At 37.9% G+C, this 13,402-nt stretch overlaps 1 protein-coding gene across 2 annotated transcripts; it reads left to right on the top strand.

Moving 5' to 3' along the window:
- The first annotated feature begins 749 nt into the window (after positions 1 to 749).
- Positions 750 to 13,153, top strand: LOC127833522 (uncharacterized). Of its 2 annotated transcripts, XM_052358817.1 has the most exons (7): positions 750 to 1,449; positions 1,721 to 2,837; positions 3,175 to 3,229; positions 4,287 to 4,367; positions 6,349 to 6,529; positions 7,533 to 7,628; positions 7,833 to 8,715. In XM_052358817.1, the coding sequence occupies exons 2-7, from the start codon at positions 2,499 to 2,501 to the stop codon at positions 8,029 to 8,031; spliced, it is 951 nt and encodes a 316-aa protein (XP_052214777.1). In that variant the 5' UTR covers positions 750 to 1,449; positions 1,721 to 2,498; the 3' UTR covers positions 8,032 to 8,715. The 2 variants fall into 2 exon arrangements, with proteins under 2 accessions (XP_052214777.1, XP_052214778.1); XM_052358818.1 differs by lacking the exons at positions 750 to 1,449; positions 6,349 to 6,529; positions 7,533 to 7,628; positions 7,833 to 8,715 and adding exons at positions 9,649 to 9,799; positions 10,159 to 10,245; positions 11,910 to 13,153 and having other exon boundaries at positions 1,668 to 2,837.
- Positions 13,154 to 13,402: the final 249 nt, after the last annotated feature.

Genomic DNA, 13,402 nt, shown 5'->3' with positions numbered 1-13,402 from the left:
GCATGTAGTGAATATAAGGCAGCATAATGCATGCAGTGAACATACGGCAACATAATGTATGCAGTGAATATAAGAAAACATAATGCATGTAGAGAATATAAGGTAACATAATAAATGCAGTGAATATAAGGTAACATAATGCAAATTCTCATATGAACTAAAGTGCAGCTTAAGTTTCAGCTACTTGAAACGCAGTTATGTGACTTTTAACACATCAAGTTAAGTATGCACTTATCAAATAAATCTACATTGACAATTTATACCCGAGCTTTACATGGATACAAACCATTTTAAAAAGAACAGCACACCAAAATAAATATATTTACAACCAAGGAAATTCACGATGCTTTTTACAAGGGCTTGTTTTGGGATGGTTAACAATTCATGCATGATTAGTTAAAAATATTCAAGGGCTGTCACTCATCTGAACGTAATCACCATGGTGCAAGATCTGTACTTCTTAACAAACGAACCGACATCGTTGTTACTTTCGCAGCTGCAAGACCTAAGTAAAGGGGCTGACACAAGCTATTTGATTATATAGGCTAAGGCAATTTTTAATAAGCTCGCATTTGGCGAACTCAGTAACCTTTTTCTATGCGATGTTTAAATAATTTAAAGGGTTTGAGATCTTTTCATCAGATGCGGCAACACTTGAAACACATAAATGATAAATCTTCAAAGTTTCTTACACCGCTGTGGCGTCCGTTAATTATGAGGACTGCATGGTTGCAAAATGACAGTTGTTATTGTTCAGTATAAGAATACGAAGCCAATTTAAACGCTAAAAATGTTTGCAAAATGGTTTAATATGAACATAGACAACGGCTGCATTACGCGGTATACATGGCAAGAGATAAAAGAGAATAAATAATGTTCGACAGGTACCTGTGTCAAGTCACTTTAGGAAATTGTATAATTGCATGACAAGTTTAAAATATGTGCTATTATTTTCCGCACTAAGCTCCTGTAGGTCGCGTAAAAGTTAAACTAAGGTTCAAGTGGATGCAGATCTAAAGAGCACACGACCGTTTCAGGAATAATTATTGCTCTTGTAATTAATAATTCCTTTATCATCAAAATACTATTTATTGTAAACGGTCGTAACGCATCTATCCGCAATCGGTACAGTGCAGGTCGTGTGTTGCATAAGAAAGGCGTAGGCTGATATTGATAATGAAACCGTCTGGTTAAAATATTAGCAATGTAAATAAGTTATAACAAACAAGAGCCTTCAGAGTGGACTGCCAGGCGCTGCATACTGCTACCGTTTGATGCGAAATCGAACAAGTCAACAAACTAATTCTCCTGGTTCTACTTAAGGAAAACCCTATGAAAAAGAATGTTTAAACTTAAATGAATATGAATTGATTACCTTAATATTTTGCTATATCAACCTTTACTGTGTTATATAATAGAGGAATAAGAATATTCGACATAAGAAAAGCAGTAAGTAAACAAATCAATTGTTTTTCAATGAACCTAAAAGAAACGTTAGTTGGAATTTACACCGCCTGCGTCTATGTAGTCAACTTAATTAATAAGTTAGTGTGTTGATGGTATTTTCCTTTCGAGCCATTCACAATTTTGAAACCAGTATTTTGCATTGCGTGTGCTCCAATTAGACATGTATTTTAAGCATTTTAAAGCATTTTTATCACTTACATCTGTATAATATCGTCAACCCAAATACCGCTCCAAAGTGTGTTTTACGGCAAAGATGCCTTTCGTTGAACTGAAGAAGGATCAGGCAAGAATACAAGACGGATATTTCATAGCTTTTGTCATACATAAACATCTGATAATACTTATAAGCAAACAGAATGTCAGATATGTATGAAAACATTTTATTCACACACAAGTCGTACACATTTTGGTTTCTGGACTGATAGGCCTACAGGTTGCGTTGCTTAATTTAGGTGCACAGCCATCATGCGAGCAAAGGCTCGGTGTAATGACAGCTACACTACAACGATTATAAGGAGTAAGACTTGCAGTAAAGAATGTTGGTGCAAACATCGTTCAATTTTCTTTTGCCTTAGAAAGCATACATTCTTACGAGTTCATTCGGCAAATAATACTGCGAGAGATGTTAGCGCACTAAAAATGCGCAATATCAATTCGTGATACTTAACGAAATACCAAATTTAAGTCAACTGCCCCTTTAATGTTAATTGTTATGTTATAAATCTTGGTAAAGTACACTGAGAAAGTAGAGAGTACTCAAATGCTGGCTAAAGCTAGCACTATGCATTTTAAACTGTGACGTAACCGACGGTATTTTTTTTGTAAGGAAATGAATTGTTGTCGTTTCTATCGCCTGAGCTTATAGGTGTCGACAAATACAAACAATATGATTGGATTATCTAACTACGCATTTGTCTGATTGTGATCGAGTACTTAACAACGGCCGGGCTGTATCGCCCTCAGTTATACGGGAGCTAGTGCATACGACGGCGGTGAAGAATGTGACAGCCTTAACGACAATCACAGTGGACATGCACAGCTCTGCTCATCCGGAAATGGACTCAACAGTGTCAAAATGCCTTAACATTCAGAAGGACACGCACGCATGCAGGGATCTGATCATTGGAATGGAAGGCGTCAAATCAGAAAGCTTACATCGCCGATTGTGCAGCCGTTTCGCAGGAGTCTTTTGGTGCCGGAGTGTCGTCATCTCAATGCTGCTCGTATCGTTCATCTCGCACCTGCTGTTGCACGTGCAGCTCGGCGAGGTGCGCGAGGTGGTCCGGGTGCAGCGGGACAGGATAGAAGATCTGATGGAGGTCTCACACATACTACTCAATGAGGACACGGGCTTGATGCCGTCATTCAAGGTATGCACACAGTCGGAGTCTGTCTTGGTACTAACCTGGTAATAGTATGATGGATAGAGCTGCCGTTGAATGCTTATAATTGAATACTAATTGTTAACTCTAAAACTTCATAATATATCCTCAGAACAAGCTTATGTTGAATAAACCAGCATACTTCGACTAGTTTTATTTATCTATTTATTTATTTTTCATCAAGTAATTTATTTCATTTGTTGATTTATGTCATTATCCTTTTACAGATTATCTATTACATTATTAATGTATAAACATATGTTATTATCCAAGTGATTTATTTTGATGTTTTGACAATTATTGATCTTTTTTAATGTTGCTGCAGACCAGATCTAAGCTAGAGTCGCAGGATCAGATTCAGAGATCCGGGACTTCTCGGAGTGAGTACACCTTCATATTAACATGCTTGATATAAGAACAAATGCATCACGCTGCATCAAAAGTATATTGTATAATAAAGGCGACACTATTTTAACACTGTGCATGGTTTTTCAATACTGAAATAACACTTTATAAAGCAAAACACAATGTAGAGATATATAAAGCAATAAGCAATAACACAATGTAGAGATAAACAAATGGTATAGTCAGTTTTCGTTTTTTTCATTTATTCCTGCTTATTGAATAATTTAGTTTACACGTATTTACATAATACAACAGATTCACATGTACGTAATATGTAACGCTTACTAATTATGAGGTCAATAAATCGCGTTTCAAAATCCAGAATTTCCGCTTGAAATGACATACATAAATATTGCAAAAAAAACAACACTAGAATGTCAGCTTGAAATGGTCATACGAAAATAATGGGAAAAACAACCGATTTTCAATTTAAACTTCTTTTAAAAGAAGAAAAACCATTTCATGTGTAACCACGTTATGTGTTATTTATGTTTTATATTTTACATTAAGCATTTAAATACAAAAAAAACTAGTAGCGTTTCAAAATAAATACGATGGTTTGTTAAACGCTGATTCAATTCCATTATTTGGAAACCTTACTATCAATTACCTATATATGCTTATTATTTGGTTATATGACGATATGCATAAAAAAACGTGTAATCAGTTGTTAACATCAATGGGTGAATTAGCAATAACCTGTCTTAAAAAGGCGTTGACAAATCGGTTTTAGTAAGTTATAGATAAAACTATATTTGTAATAAATAATAAAAATAACAACATGGAAATGTTTTAGTAAGTTATAGATACAACTATATTTGTAATAAATAATAAAAATAACAACATGGAAACCATATTCATTAGTAAATGTATAGGTCGTCGAATTACCATCTGTTTTGATATTGCACTTTTTTGAACATATACAGTAGGACGATATCATTTAAACGTATGTTTATTGCTATTGGTCGGTGTACCCGGATTCGTATTGGGTTTATGTGCTTTACACACAATCAGTGAGTTCAATCTCCGTAGGGGCCAGACAGAAGCGCCACGTGCCAGCCAGTCCGAACTTCTTCTTCCGTGGGCGGTCTGGTGTCAATCCCAGCACAAGAGGTAAGTCTACAAATCAACTACCTCTTTCGTATTAACATTGCAACTGAGATACGCAATTATAATAAAAAGAAAGGATAATACAATTATGTATAACGTTACAACACATATCTACAGTTAAAACAATTTACTAGGAGAGTTAACCGTTTGTGTTGCCCATTATTTGTAGTCGGGTATGTTTATATTAATAACCAGATTAACATGTTCAACGAGGTAACGTACATTAAGTATTTTTCAAAAAACATGTACGTATGGATTTCAAACAAGCGCGTTAAAATACAAAATGTCATAAGCTGTGAAACATTCCGACCAAACGTTGTCTTGACAGCCATTGAGGTTGATTGTTTGTGAAGCCGTGATTTTCATTATTGCTTATTCTAAGAGCAATACCACGAATCCGTATGTTGCTATATATTAGTCGTTATACGACATGTTAAGATCTCAAAGGTCGTTATGTGGCATGTTTAGTTAAGAAATGCCGTTGTGGGTCACTGCACTGTCCCATAGGTCGTTATGCGGCTTGTAAATGTCTCACAGGTCGTTATGCGGCATGTTAAGGTCTCAATGCGTTATGCAGCATGTTAAGGTGTCATAGGTCGTTGTGCGTTATGTTATAGTCTCACAGGTCGTAGTGCGTCATATTAAGGTCTCACAGGTCGTTATGCGTCATGTTAAGGTCTCACAGGTCGTTATGCGGCATGTAAAGTTCCAAGAGGTCGTTATGCGGCATGTTACGGTCTCACAGGTTGTTATGCGTCATGTTAAGGTCTCACAGGTCGTTGTGCGGCATGTAAAGGTCTCATGGGTCGTTATGCGGCATATTAAGGTCTCACAGGTCGTTGTGCGGCATGTTAAGGTCTCACATGTCGTTATGCGGCATATTAAGGTCTCACAGGTTGTTATGCGGCATGTTAAGGTCTCATGGGTCATTATGCGGCATGTTAAGGTCTCACAGGTCGTTATACGGCATGTTAAGGTCTCAAAGGTCGTTATGCGGAATATTAAGGTCTCACGGGTCGTTATGCAGCATGTTAATGTCTCACAGGTCGCTGTGCGGCATGTTAATGTCTCATCGGTCGTTATTCGGCATGTTAGGTCTCACAGGTCGTTGTGTGTCATGTTGAGGTTTCACAGGTCGTTATGCGGCATGTTAAGGTCTCACAGGTCGTTGTACGTCATGTTAAGGTCTCACGGGTTGTTATGCGGCATGTTGAGGTCTCACAGGTCGTTATGCGGCATGTTAAGGTCTCACAGGTCGTTGTACGTCATGTTAAGGTCTCACGGGTTGTTATGCGGCATGTTAAGGTCTCACAGGTTGTTATGCGGCATATTACTTTGTAAATGTTCAAAATGTCGTTATTCGGCATGTTATGTTTCCAGAGGTCGTTATGCGGTATTTTTATGTCCCAGAGGTTGTTATGATTAGGTATCACATGTCGTTATACGGAATGATAAGGTTTCAACGTCGTTACGCTGCATGTTAAGGTCTCTAAGGCGTTACGCGGCGTGTTAAGGTCTCAAAAGCGTTGTGCGGCATGTTAACGTCTCGGATGTCGTTATAGATGTGATTTTTGCAATAGACTTTATAACAATACACGTGCATGTGAACATCCCTTGCTTAGCGGACGTAACACGTGGTTGTGATTTGTAGGGCAGCATTGTCTCATTGGAACACACCACACTGAATCGGAACACATATTTGTATGATTATGTTAAGAAACAAACTGGAGGTGTTCCGTTGGAGTTGTAATGTAATGTGCATCTGTGAGAAAAAAGACATGCACATTTGCCAATCCTAAAATTGCTCTGCCGAAATCTACGTCCCAACTATAAAATGCATTTTGTGAGAACGAGTGGGAACCTGGTCATGCCTAGCATTTGAGAGTTGTAACACGTTTCCGGGAATTTCCCTTGTGACAATAACAGGGAGAGCTGTGTTTAACAAGGAGCACAAACAAACAGCGTACTTTTACCTCCTATGCAGCTGGTGTGTTCTTGTGGGAGACTTCGTCGGAGAGCTTCTCGGATGTTAACTCGTTCGAAAGGGCTGAGACGAATGCAGGCTTCGTGGAGAACGTTACTGTGCTCGCGCCGGGCGTCTATTACGTGTTCGCGACCATCGTAGTGCACGGCCGCCGGCCCCGTAACGGGGAGCTCGAGCAGAGGTACGCGACCCAGAGGCCGGCCCGGAAAGCTCCTGATAAACGTAGTAACCACAGTTCTGATTTAAACACAATTGAACTGCATTTGTCAGTTTAAAAACAAATACATCATATTTCATACAAACATGAAATTTTACACTTTTATTAAGGAGCTTTTTGGAGACTGACCTAAAGGCAGTATGGGTATCTGTTGTTATTGTTCCTTTCTGTCTTTTTGTTTGCTATAATTCTATATAATACTTGTGATTTTTTTTATGAACAACCTTTCTCTTATACAAACAATGAATGATCACTTTCGTTGCGAAAAAATAAGTGTTTATTGAGCGCTTTTATGATTTTAAATTGACATTTTGTAATCTAACAATGAATGTGGATCGTTCTTGCTAGTAATTCGCATTAATACCGGTTAATATGTTCATGGTTAATGAGTGAGAACAAAACGGTGTTCTGGTACTGCTGACTCGGTTTGACTCAACTCAACTCAGTTATCGTAAATATAAAATATATCAACTTGTTATGCTGGTTGCTCATCAGATTATAAAAGGCATGTACAGTATTTCCACCCATATACCAGTTATATAGAAATTCTCTACTGACAACCTCATATTTTACAATCAGTAAAAGAAAAAAAAAATTCTCGTAAAAACAAAAATAACATATTCTCAAAGTGTATGCAACATGTAATTGTCTACCAATTTCACTATTTAATTTGTGGTTGGAGCACCTAAAGTTGTCAAAGGCTGTCTTATATTTTAGCGGAATTTCAAAACAATGCGAAATTTAACAAACTTATCATTTAACAATGGTGATCATCCAAAAGTACTGAGAAATACACCTTAAAACATAAGTATATACCATGGAATGAAATTCTGTTTAATGTATAAATGCCCGTGTTGAGAACATCGTTACACGCCGACTCATATTTGCTGCATGTTAAACGCTGATATAGATGCATTTGCATCTGGCATAGAGCACGATTCTAACGTGCGTTCTGGTTGTTCTCCAGCGCCGTCTATCCGCCGATGGGCGCGATGTTGCACCGCCGGAAGTCAGGAGGCGAGGAGGAAGTGCTGGACGTCTCCTTCTGCACCCAGGATGACAGGTACGCGTGTTCGCGCTGGCAGGTACTCAGTTGCAACTTAACAGATAGATGACAAAGTTGTGTGCATCCATGACGCTGAATGAGATTCAAACATTCGCTTTTCAGTATGTATGCAGTATCAGATCTAAAACACAAACATGAGCTGCTGTCAGTATCATGCTATAGCTGTTGTTACGCATAATGTTCAGCTCCCACTGATTGCAGGGGTGCGGAGTTCGGGTACGGCCTGGGCGACTACCCGCTGGACTCCGTGCAGCTCCGGGGCCTCTACTACCTTGACTTCAGGGACACCATTTGGGTCACCAAACCCACCAACATGGAGAATAACCCCAAGGGCGAGACGTACCATTCCGAGCAAACTGATATGCACTTCGGTGCATTTATGGTGGATAAAGCTGTCTAAAGCCATATGTGAACTGTATGAACCAATACCATTTACTTAGGACAACTTATATTAAGTATGATGTGGTTGTAAAAGAGGTCATTTCATCGGCTTGAACTGAATGCCGGTTGGGTGTTTTGGTTTCGTGTGTGTGTTGATACTGATGTTAATCAGTATTGTGTACGTTTTATAAACCCACGAGACCACGGTGGAAACACCAATCTAAGGGAAGCAATTCATAGTAAGCACACTGGCTAACATTTCATGCATGGATACAATTGTAAACTAAATCAGTTAATCAAAATGTGTTTACGATTTATATTGATTGTTTTGTTTTACTCGTTTATGATGTTGTTGGTGGTGTTTAAATTCTACTTCCGATGTAGCATTTGTTGTTATTGTTTTTCTGATGTGAAAAGTATTATTATTAGGAGGTTTAATTTGCTTTTGCATCATACATGCTTCGCACACTTTATAATCTGATCGCACGTGTTTTTTAATGCATTGTTATTTTCTGGCTTCATTTACACGAGTGAAGTTTAACAACACTTTCAGTGCAAATGGGACATGCCAACATAGCTGCAAAACATGTCGATAATAAAAATGTCTTCATATACATGTTAATGTAGTTCATTCATGTGTAAATTGTACAGCATGTGTTTATTTTTGATATTAATTATGAGATTAATAAATTATTGACATTTCCATCTGAGTTGTTCTACTCGTAGTATGATAGAAACGTGATTTTGTTAAGAGATAATTCGAACCGTGGAGCTCTATAAGTACGAAACTTATGGAAGAAATGCACAATAATACGAATATATATAAAGGAATAACGTAGATATAAATTAATGAGTAGCAAGTGTTGCACACCAAATAAATGCACGTGTAATAAAGACTATGTCTGTTTTCTGTATCACATACTTGTTTCATGTGCTTGTGTCTTCTTGTACTTGATAAACTACTGGTGGCCCCTATGTTATCTGTTTCTGGATGACATACTGGTTTTCATGTACTCTATTTCTATATCACAGACTGGTTTTATGTTCGATGCCTCTTCTGTTGCACAGACTGATTTAAGTATCATGGTGTTTGTTTCTTTCACAACAGACTGGTTTCATGTACACTGTGTCTTCTGTTCCTAGGTCTCAGACTGGTTTTTATGTACACTGTGTCTTCTGTTCCTAGATCACAGACTGGTTTCATGTACACTGTGTATTCTGTTCCTATATAACATGCTGGTTTCTTCTGTTCCTCGATCACAGACTGATTTTGTGAACATTATGTTGTCTCTTCCTATAAAACAGACTGGTTTCATGTCCAGTGTGTCTTCTGTTTCTAGATAACTGGCTGCTTTCATGTACACTGTGTCTTCTGTTTTAAGATCACACACTGGTATCATGTGTTCTTGCTCTTTTATTTCTAGATCACACACTGGTATCGTGTGTTCTTGCTCGCATATTTTTGGATCACATACTGGTTTCACGTGCACTGTGTCTTCTGTTTTTAGATCATCACAGAGTGATTGTATGAACAATTTATCTTCAATTTTTAGATCACAGGCTGGTTGTATGTACAATGTGTCTTCTATTTCTAGATCACAGACTGGTTCAATGTAATCGTATTTTCTGTCCGTAGACCTTCTGTGGGTGAAAGAACTCTGCGACGATGAGACGTTTCATCCGGAGTGGAGCGGGTCGTTTGTGAAGAGCGTCATGATCATGAAGCCAGGCATCTACTTTGTGTTCGCAAAAATTGGCGTCAATGGGCTTGCCAACCATTCCACGTAGTGAGTTGAGTTTTCATGACAGCCCATTTTAAAGGCAAACAGAATTTAGAAATAAACGTACAGTTCTGATACGTACGGAATCAGGCTGACTAATATATTAAAAACTATAGAACTATCATAGACGTATTGCAAAACAAAAAATATAACATCATTATATATTCATGAATTGCTTTTCAACGAATTCATAAAATAGTGTTTGCAAGAGCGACCGATGGTATGAAGTGACAACGAGTCTCAGACGAGTTGTATGCGGTCATATTTCAAGTACATTAAAGCTGTAAAATAAACGCATTTCCATTGCACAACGTTCAAGTACAAAGTGCCCTTGTGTGTAAGTACGCGATGTGTTCTCATTACAGCGCCCCGGGCCTGATGCTAATGAAGACACACCGACGTCACGGCACCAATATAACGCTAGAGACCGCCTACCTCACACAGGACAATAGGTGAGGACATGACCCGCATTTCAAATACAACATGATCTCCTCTGAAATAACTGCACTGAAAATTGTAACTGTTGATGTCAGCAATTTGATTCATGAACCTTACAAGAACAGACTTACACGCAGTTTTGCTGAGATGAAAATAATTGATTCCAACTTCCAAAAAATTGTATGACCATACGAATATCCCAGTGGTAAGTCTTCTCATTAATGGCTTAGACTCATATAAGTGCGACACACGATGTCTATGGTTTATACGAGGTCATTATGCGGTTCTTCATGATTGAATTTAGAAAACTTGCACTTTGTACCTTTTCAATATGTCTTTGATTGTAGAATTTCATTTCAATAACGTTGGTACCAAAATAGTTTTCTATAATTAGCACATTTTTCTTAAATCTTCTATTTAAAGTGCATACGTTGTTTCAAAATCATTTCCTAGACTTTAAATGTTTTCCACTACAAAAAGCATATTTCTATAAAATCGGTTGTATTATTCACTCGATTCTTGTGTTTCAATATTTTTGTTAAGTATATATACCACGAGTGAGCTTTGGCGTTCCCATGACTTTCTTAATAGTTGTATGGTTTACCTGCTCGTTCGCAAGAGTAAGTTATCTCGTTCACAATTCTTAATAACTCATAGGAACGAGGTACTTAATCGTGAAACCGTAATAAATAAACACACACACACCCGTCACTTATGCAAGCGTACAGACCTGTGTGTAGTACATTTTTATAGAATGCACATGTATTCTCCCATATGGTCATCGCCCCAGAAGACATTTTAATTGGGTCCCGGGGCTCGTGCCAGGAGACATACCATGCAAGAGACCGGGCGACCATGTTTCTTTTTAATTCTCGATATGAAGCATATAGTACTATAAATCTCGCTTAAATGTCTAAATGGTCCACACAAGTCACGTACATGGATTATGAAGAAGCTGGGATAGAAGGTGCGACCCATGTGTGCTGGCGTTAGTGTTAGTACGCGACGAAGAAACATCTCACGACCAGAATGTTGAGCCTTTTAATAGCTTTTTAAATAGCTACAGTACATAGAAAGCCAATTATGAGGACTTTTGTTATTATTAAAAAGTAAGCTTCTGCCGCCTTAGACGACAGGTCGTTGTGTCGAGGTTCTATTCAAAAGCAACTTCAGCACATCGACAACGATGTTTATAAAACTTGGTTTGTTTGTTGTTGTATTTAACACGAAATTTATCATGTAACTGCCAAATCATTGTTTGCGTATTGATATTGATAATGTATTAATTTATATAATTAATGCTCTCATTCCATGTCAAAAAAAAAAAGGGAATCGTTTCGGAAATTGGTGTACGGTCTGCGATTTTCATAGAATCGGTGCCTATGGACGTAACAACAGAGTTGTGTATGGAAAGAGTCCGCATTTTCTACTCGATTATGTAAAAAACACACTATCCAACAGCATCACAAGAACACACATTAAGAACATTCAAATACACTCAATTCCTGAGTAGCCTTAGCTACGTAAAAAAACAAACTATCACTGACAAAGTTTCCGTCAGAGCTCATTTTTCAACGCAAACTCAATTTGCCGTATTGCATGTGCATTTAAGAATAAAGAATAAACAGCTAAGCGATTGGCATTGAGAATTAAGCGGTTTACTATTACCTTCTTTCAGAGGCCTGCCCTATACCCATCAAAATAACCGACCATACAGCCCGCTGGATACGCTTCCGATATCCGGCCTGTTTCGGCTCCGCAAGAACGAGAAGTTGTTCGTGAAGGTGCGAGACCACCCAATGGGCGCTTTGTACGACCTGGATGGCAATCACACCCACTTTGGGGCCTTCATGGTTCAAACTAAGGATAGCTGAGGCGGTGAGCGGATGGGCTGCCTTCCGGTTCGGATAAAGTTTGTCTTAGACATTGAGTACTTACAAACTACCGTCTTAACGAATAGCGTGTGTACAGACTTCTTACAAAGAACCTGAACGTCGGAATTGGTGCTGCCAACAGGCAGTGAAATTTAATTTATTAATTGCCGACACTTTGCTCTAAAATATATTATAATGATAATAACTTGCGAAAATGAAAAAGAACAAATATTTAAGCAGATGCATAAACGCTATAATGAATAGCACATATACATCTTATTATATCCTGTTTTGCTTGTTGGGTGCGCTGGTTTTCTGCCAAGCTTTTCAGACACCGGAGTCCATTGTCCAAGCGGCCGGTAAGCCGATTATTGGGCCCTTCATTGGTATCTACTATGCCATACAACCAGAAGAGCACGTGGTCTAGCAGTAATGCCAGTTGCCAGTATTAACGCAGACTTTATACTTATCAGTGATTGTGTGCCCTATAATTTGAAAATAACTGATTGTAATACATTACGTGAAAGTATGTATCACAGATGTATCAACCCATTTGAAGTTTGTGCAAATCATAATGATTGACATGCTTTAACTTGTGTCTTATTAGGACAATCACTCTGTTAACGGGCCTTCTTTGAAATTATACAAGGTATTGTGGCGGTTGTATTTAACATTTAGAGTAAAAGTGTTCATTAAAAGTCTGTCGGGATTTACATAACACACTGTTCAAGATGTGTTTTGTATAGACCGAATAACTTCCTATATAACATATTAAACACGTGAATTCAAGTATGCTACATACATTAATATGGAATACTTCTCCAACACGTACATCGACATGTATTTGTGAATCCCTTCATGCGTCAATGTATATTGTTTTCATTTATGTATCTGCGTATGTGCGTTACCCTCAGGTTGTATTTGGTGCCTTGCTTATTACATCAGTTGTGTTGCAATTGTTACCGACTTCATTGTTAGTTTTAATGCAATTGTAATTCGACTAAAGAAGTAAGTGGAACTTGTTTAAATAAATGAAATGCCAACATTACTTAACTAAATTCCTTTTCCTTTGTGCTGAAGTTGGCATTCTCATTAAATTAGGGAAAAAAGAATCGGTTCCAACTTTCAAGGGTTTGGAGTTGGATACCGACTTAATGGAAGCAAAGCTCCCTTAAGAAAAAATAGGCAAACATAGAATCTTTCTTCATACGGTTGAACGTACTATAACTTTGAACAAACTATAACCTTTGCTTGGTAACATTACCTTGTTGCAAAGTTGTAATCCCAGGCAGGGGCG

Source organism: Dreissena polymorpha, chromosome 6, assembly GCF_020536995.1.
Source record: "Dreissena polymorpha isolate Duluth1 chromosome 6, UMN_Dpol_1.0, whole genome shotgun sequence".
NCBI classification, from domain to species: domain Eukaryota; kingdom Metazoa; phylum Mollusca; class Bivalvia; order Myida; family Dreissenidae; genus Dreissena; species Dreissena polymorpha.
The sequence above is the reverse complement of the archived record's forward strand: the minus strand, read 5'-3'. Positions and strand labels throughout refer to the sequence as shown.

Coding starts and splice junctions, on each gene's coding strand:
- LOC127833522 (XM_052358817.1), top strand. CDS start 2,499: ATGCACAGCTCTGCTCATCCGGAAATGGACTCAACAGTGTCAAAATGC. Junction 3,230..4,286: donor GAGATCCGGGACTTCTCGGA/GTGAGTACACCT, acceptor CAATCTCCGTAG/GGGCCAGACAGAAGCGCCAC. Junction 6,530..7,532: donor AACGGGGAGCTCGAGCAGAG/GTACGCGACCCA, acceptor GTTGTTCTCCAG/CGCCGTCTATCCGCCGATGG.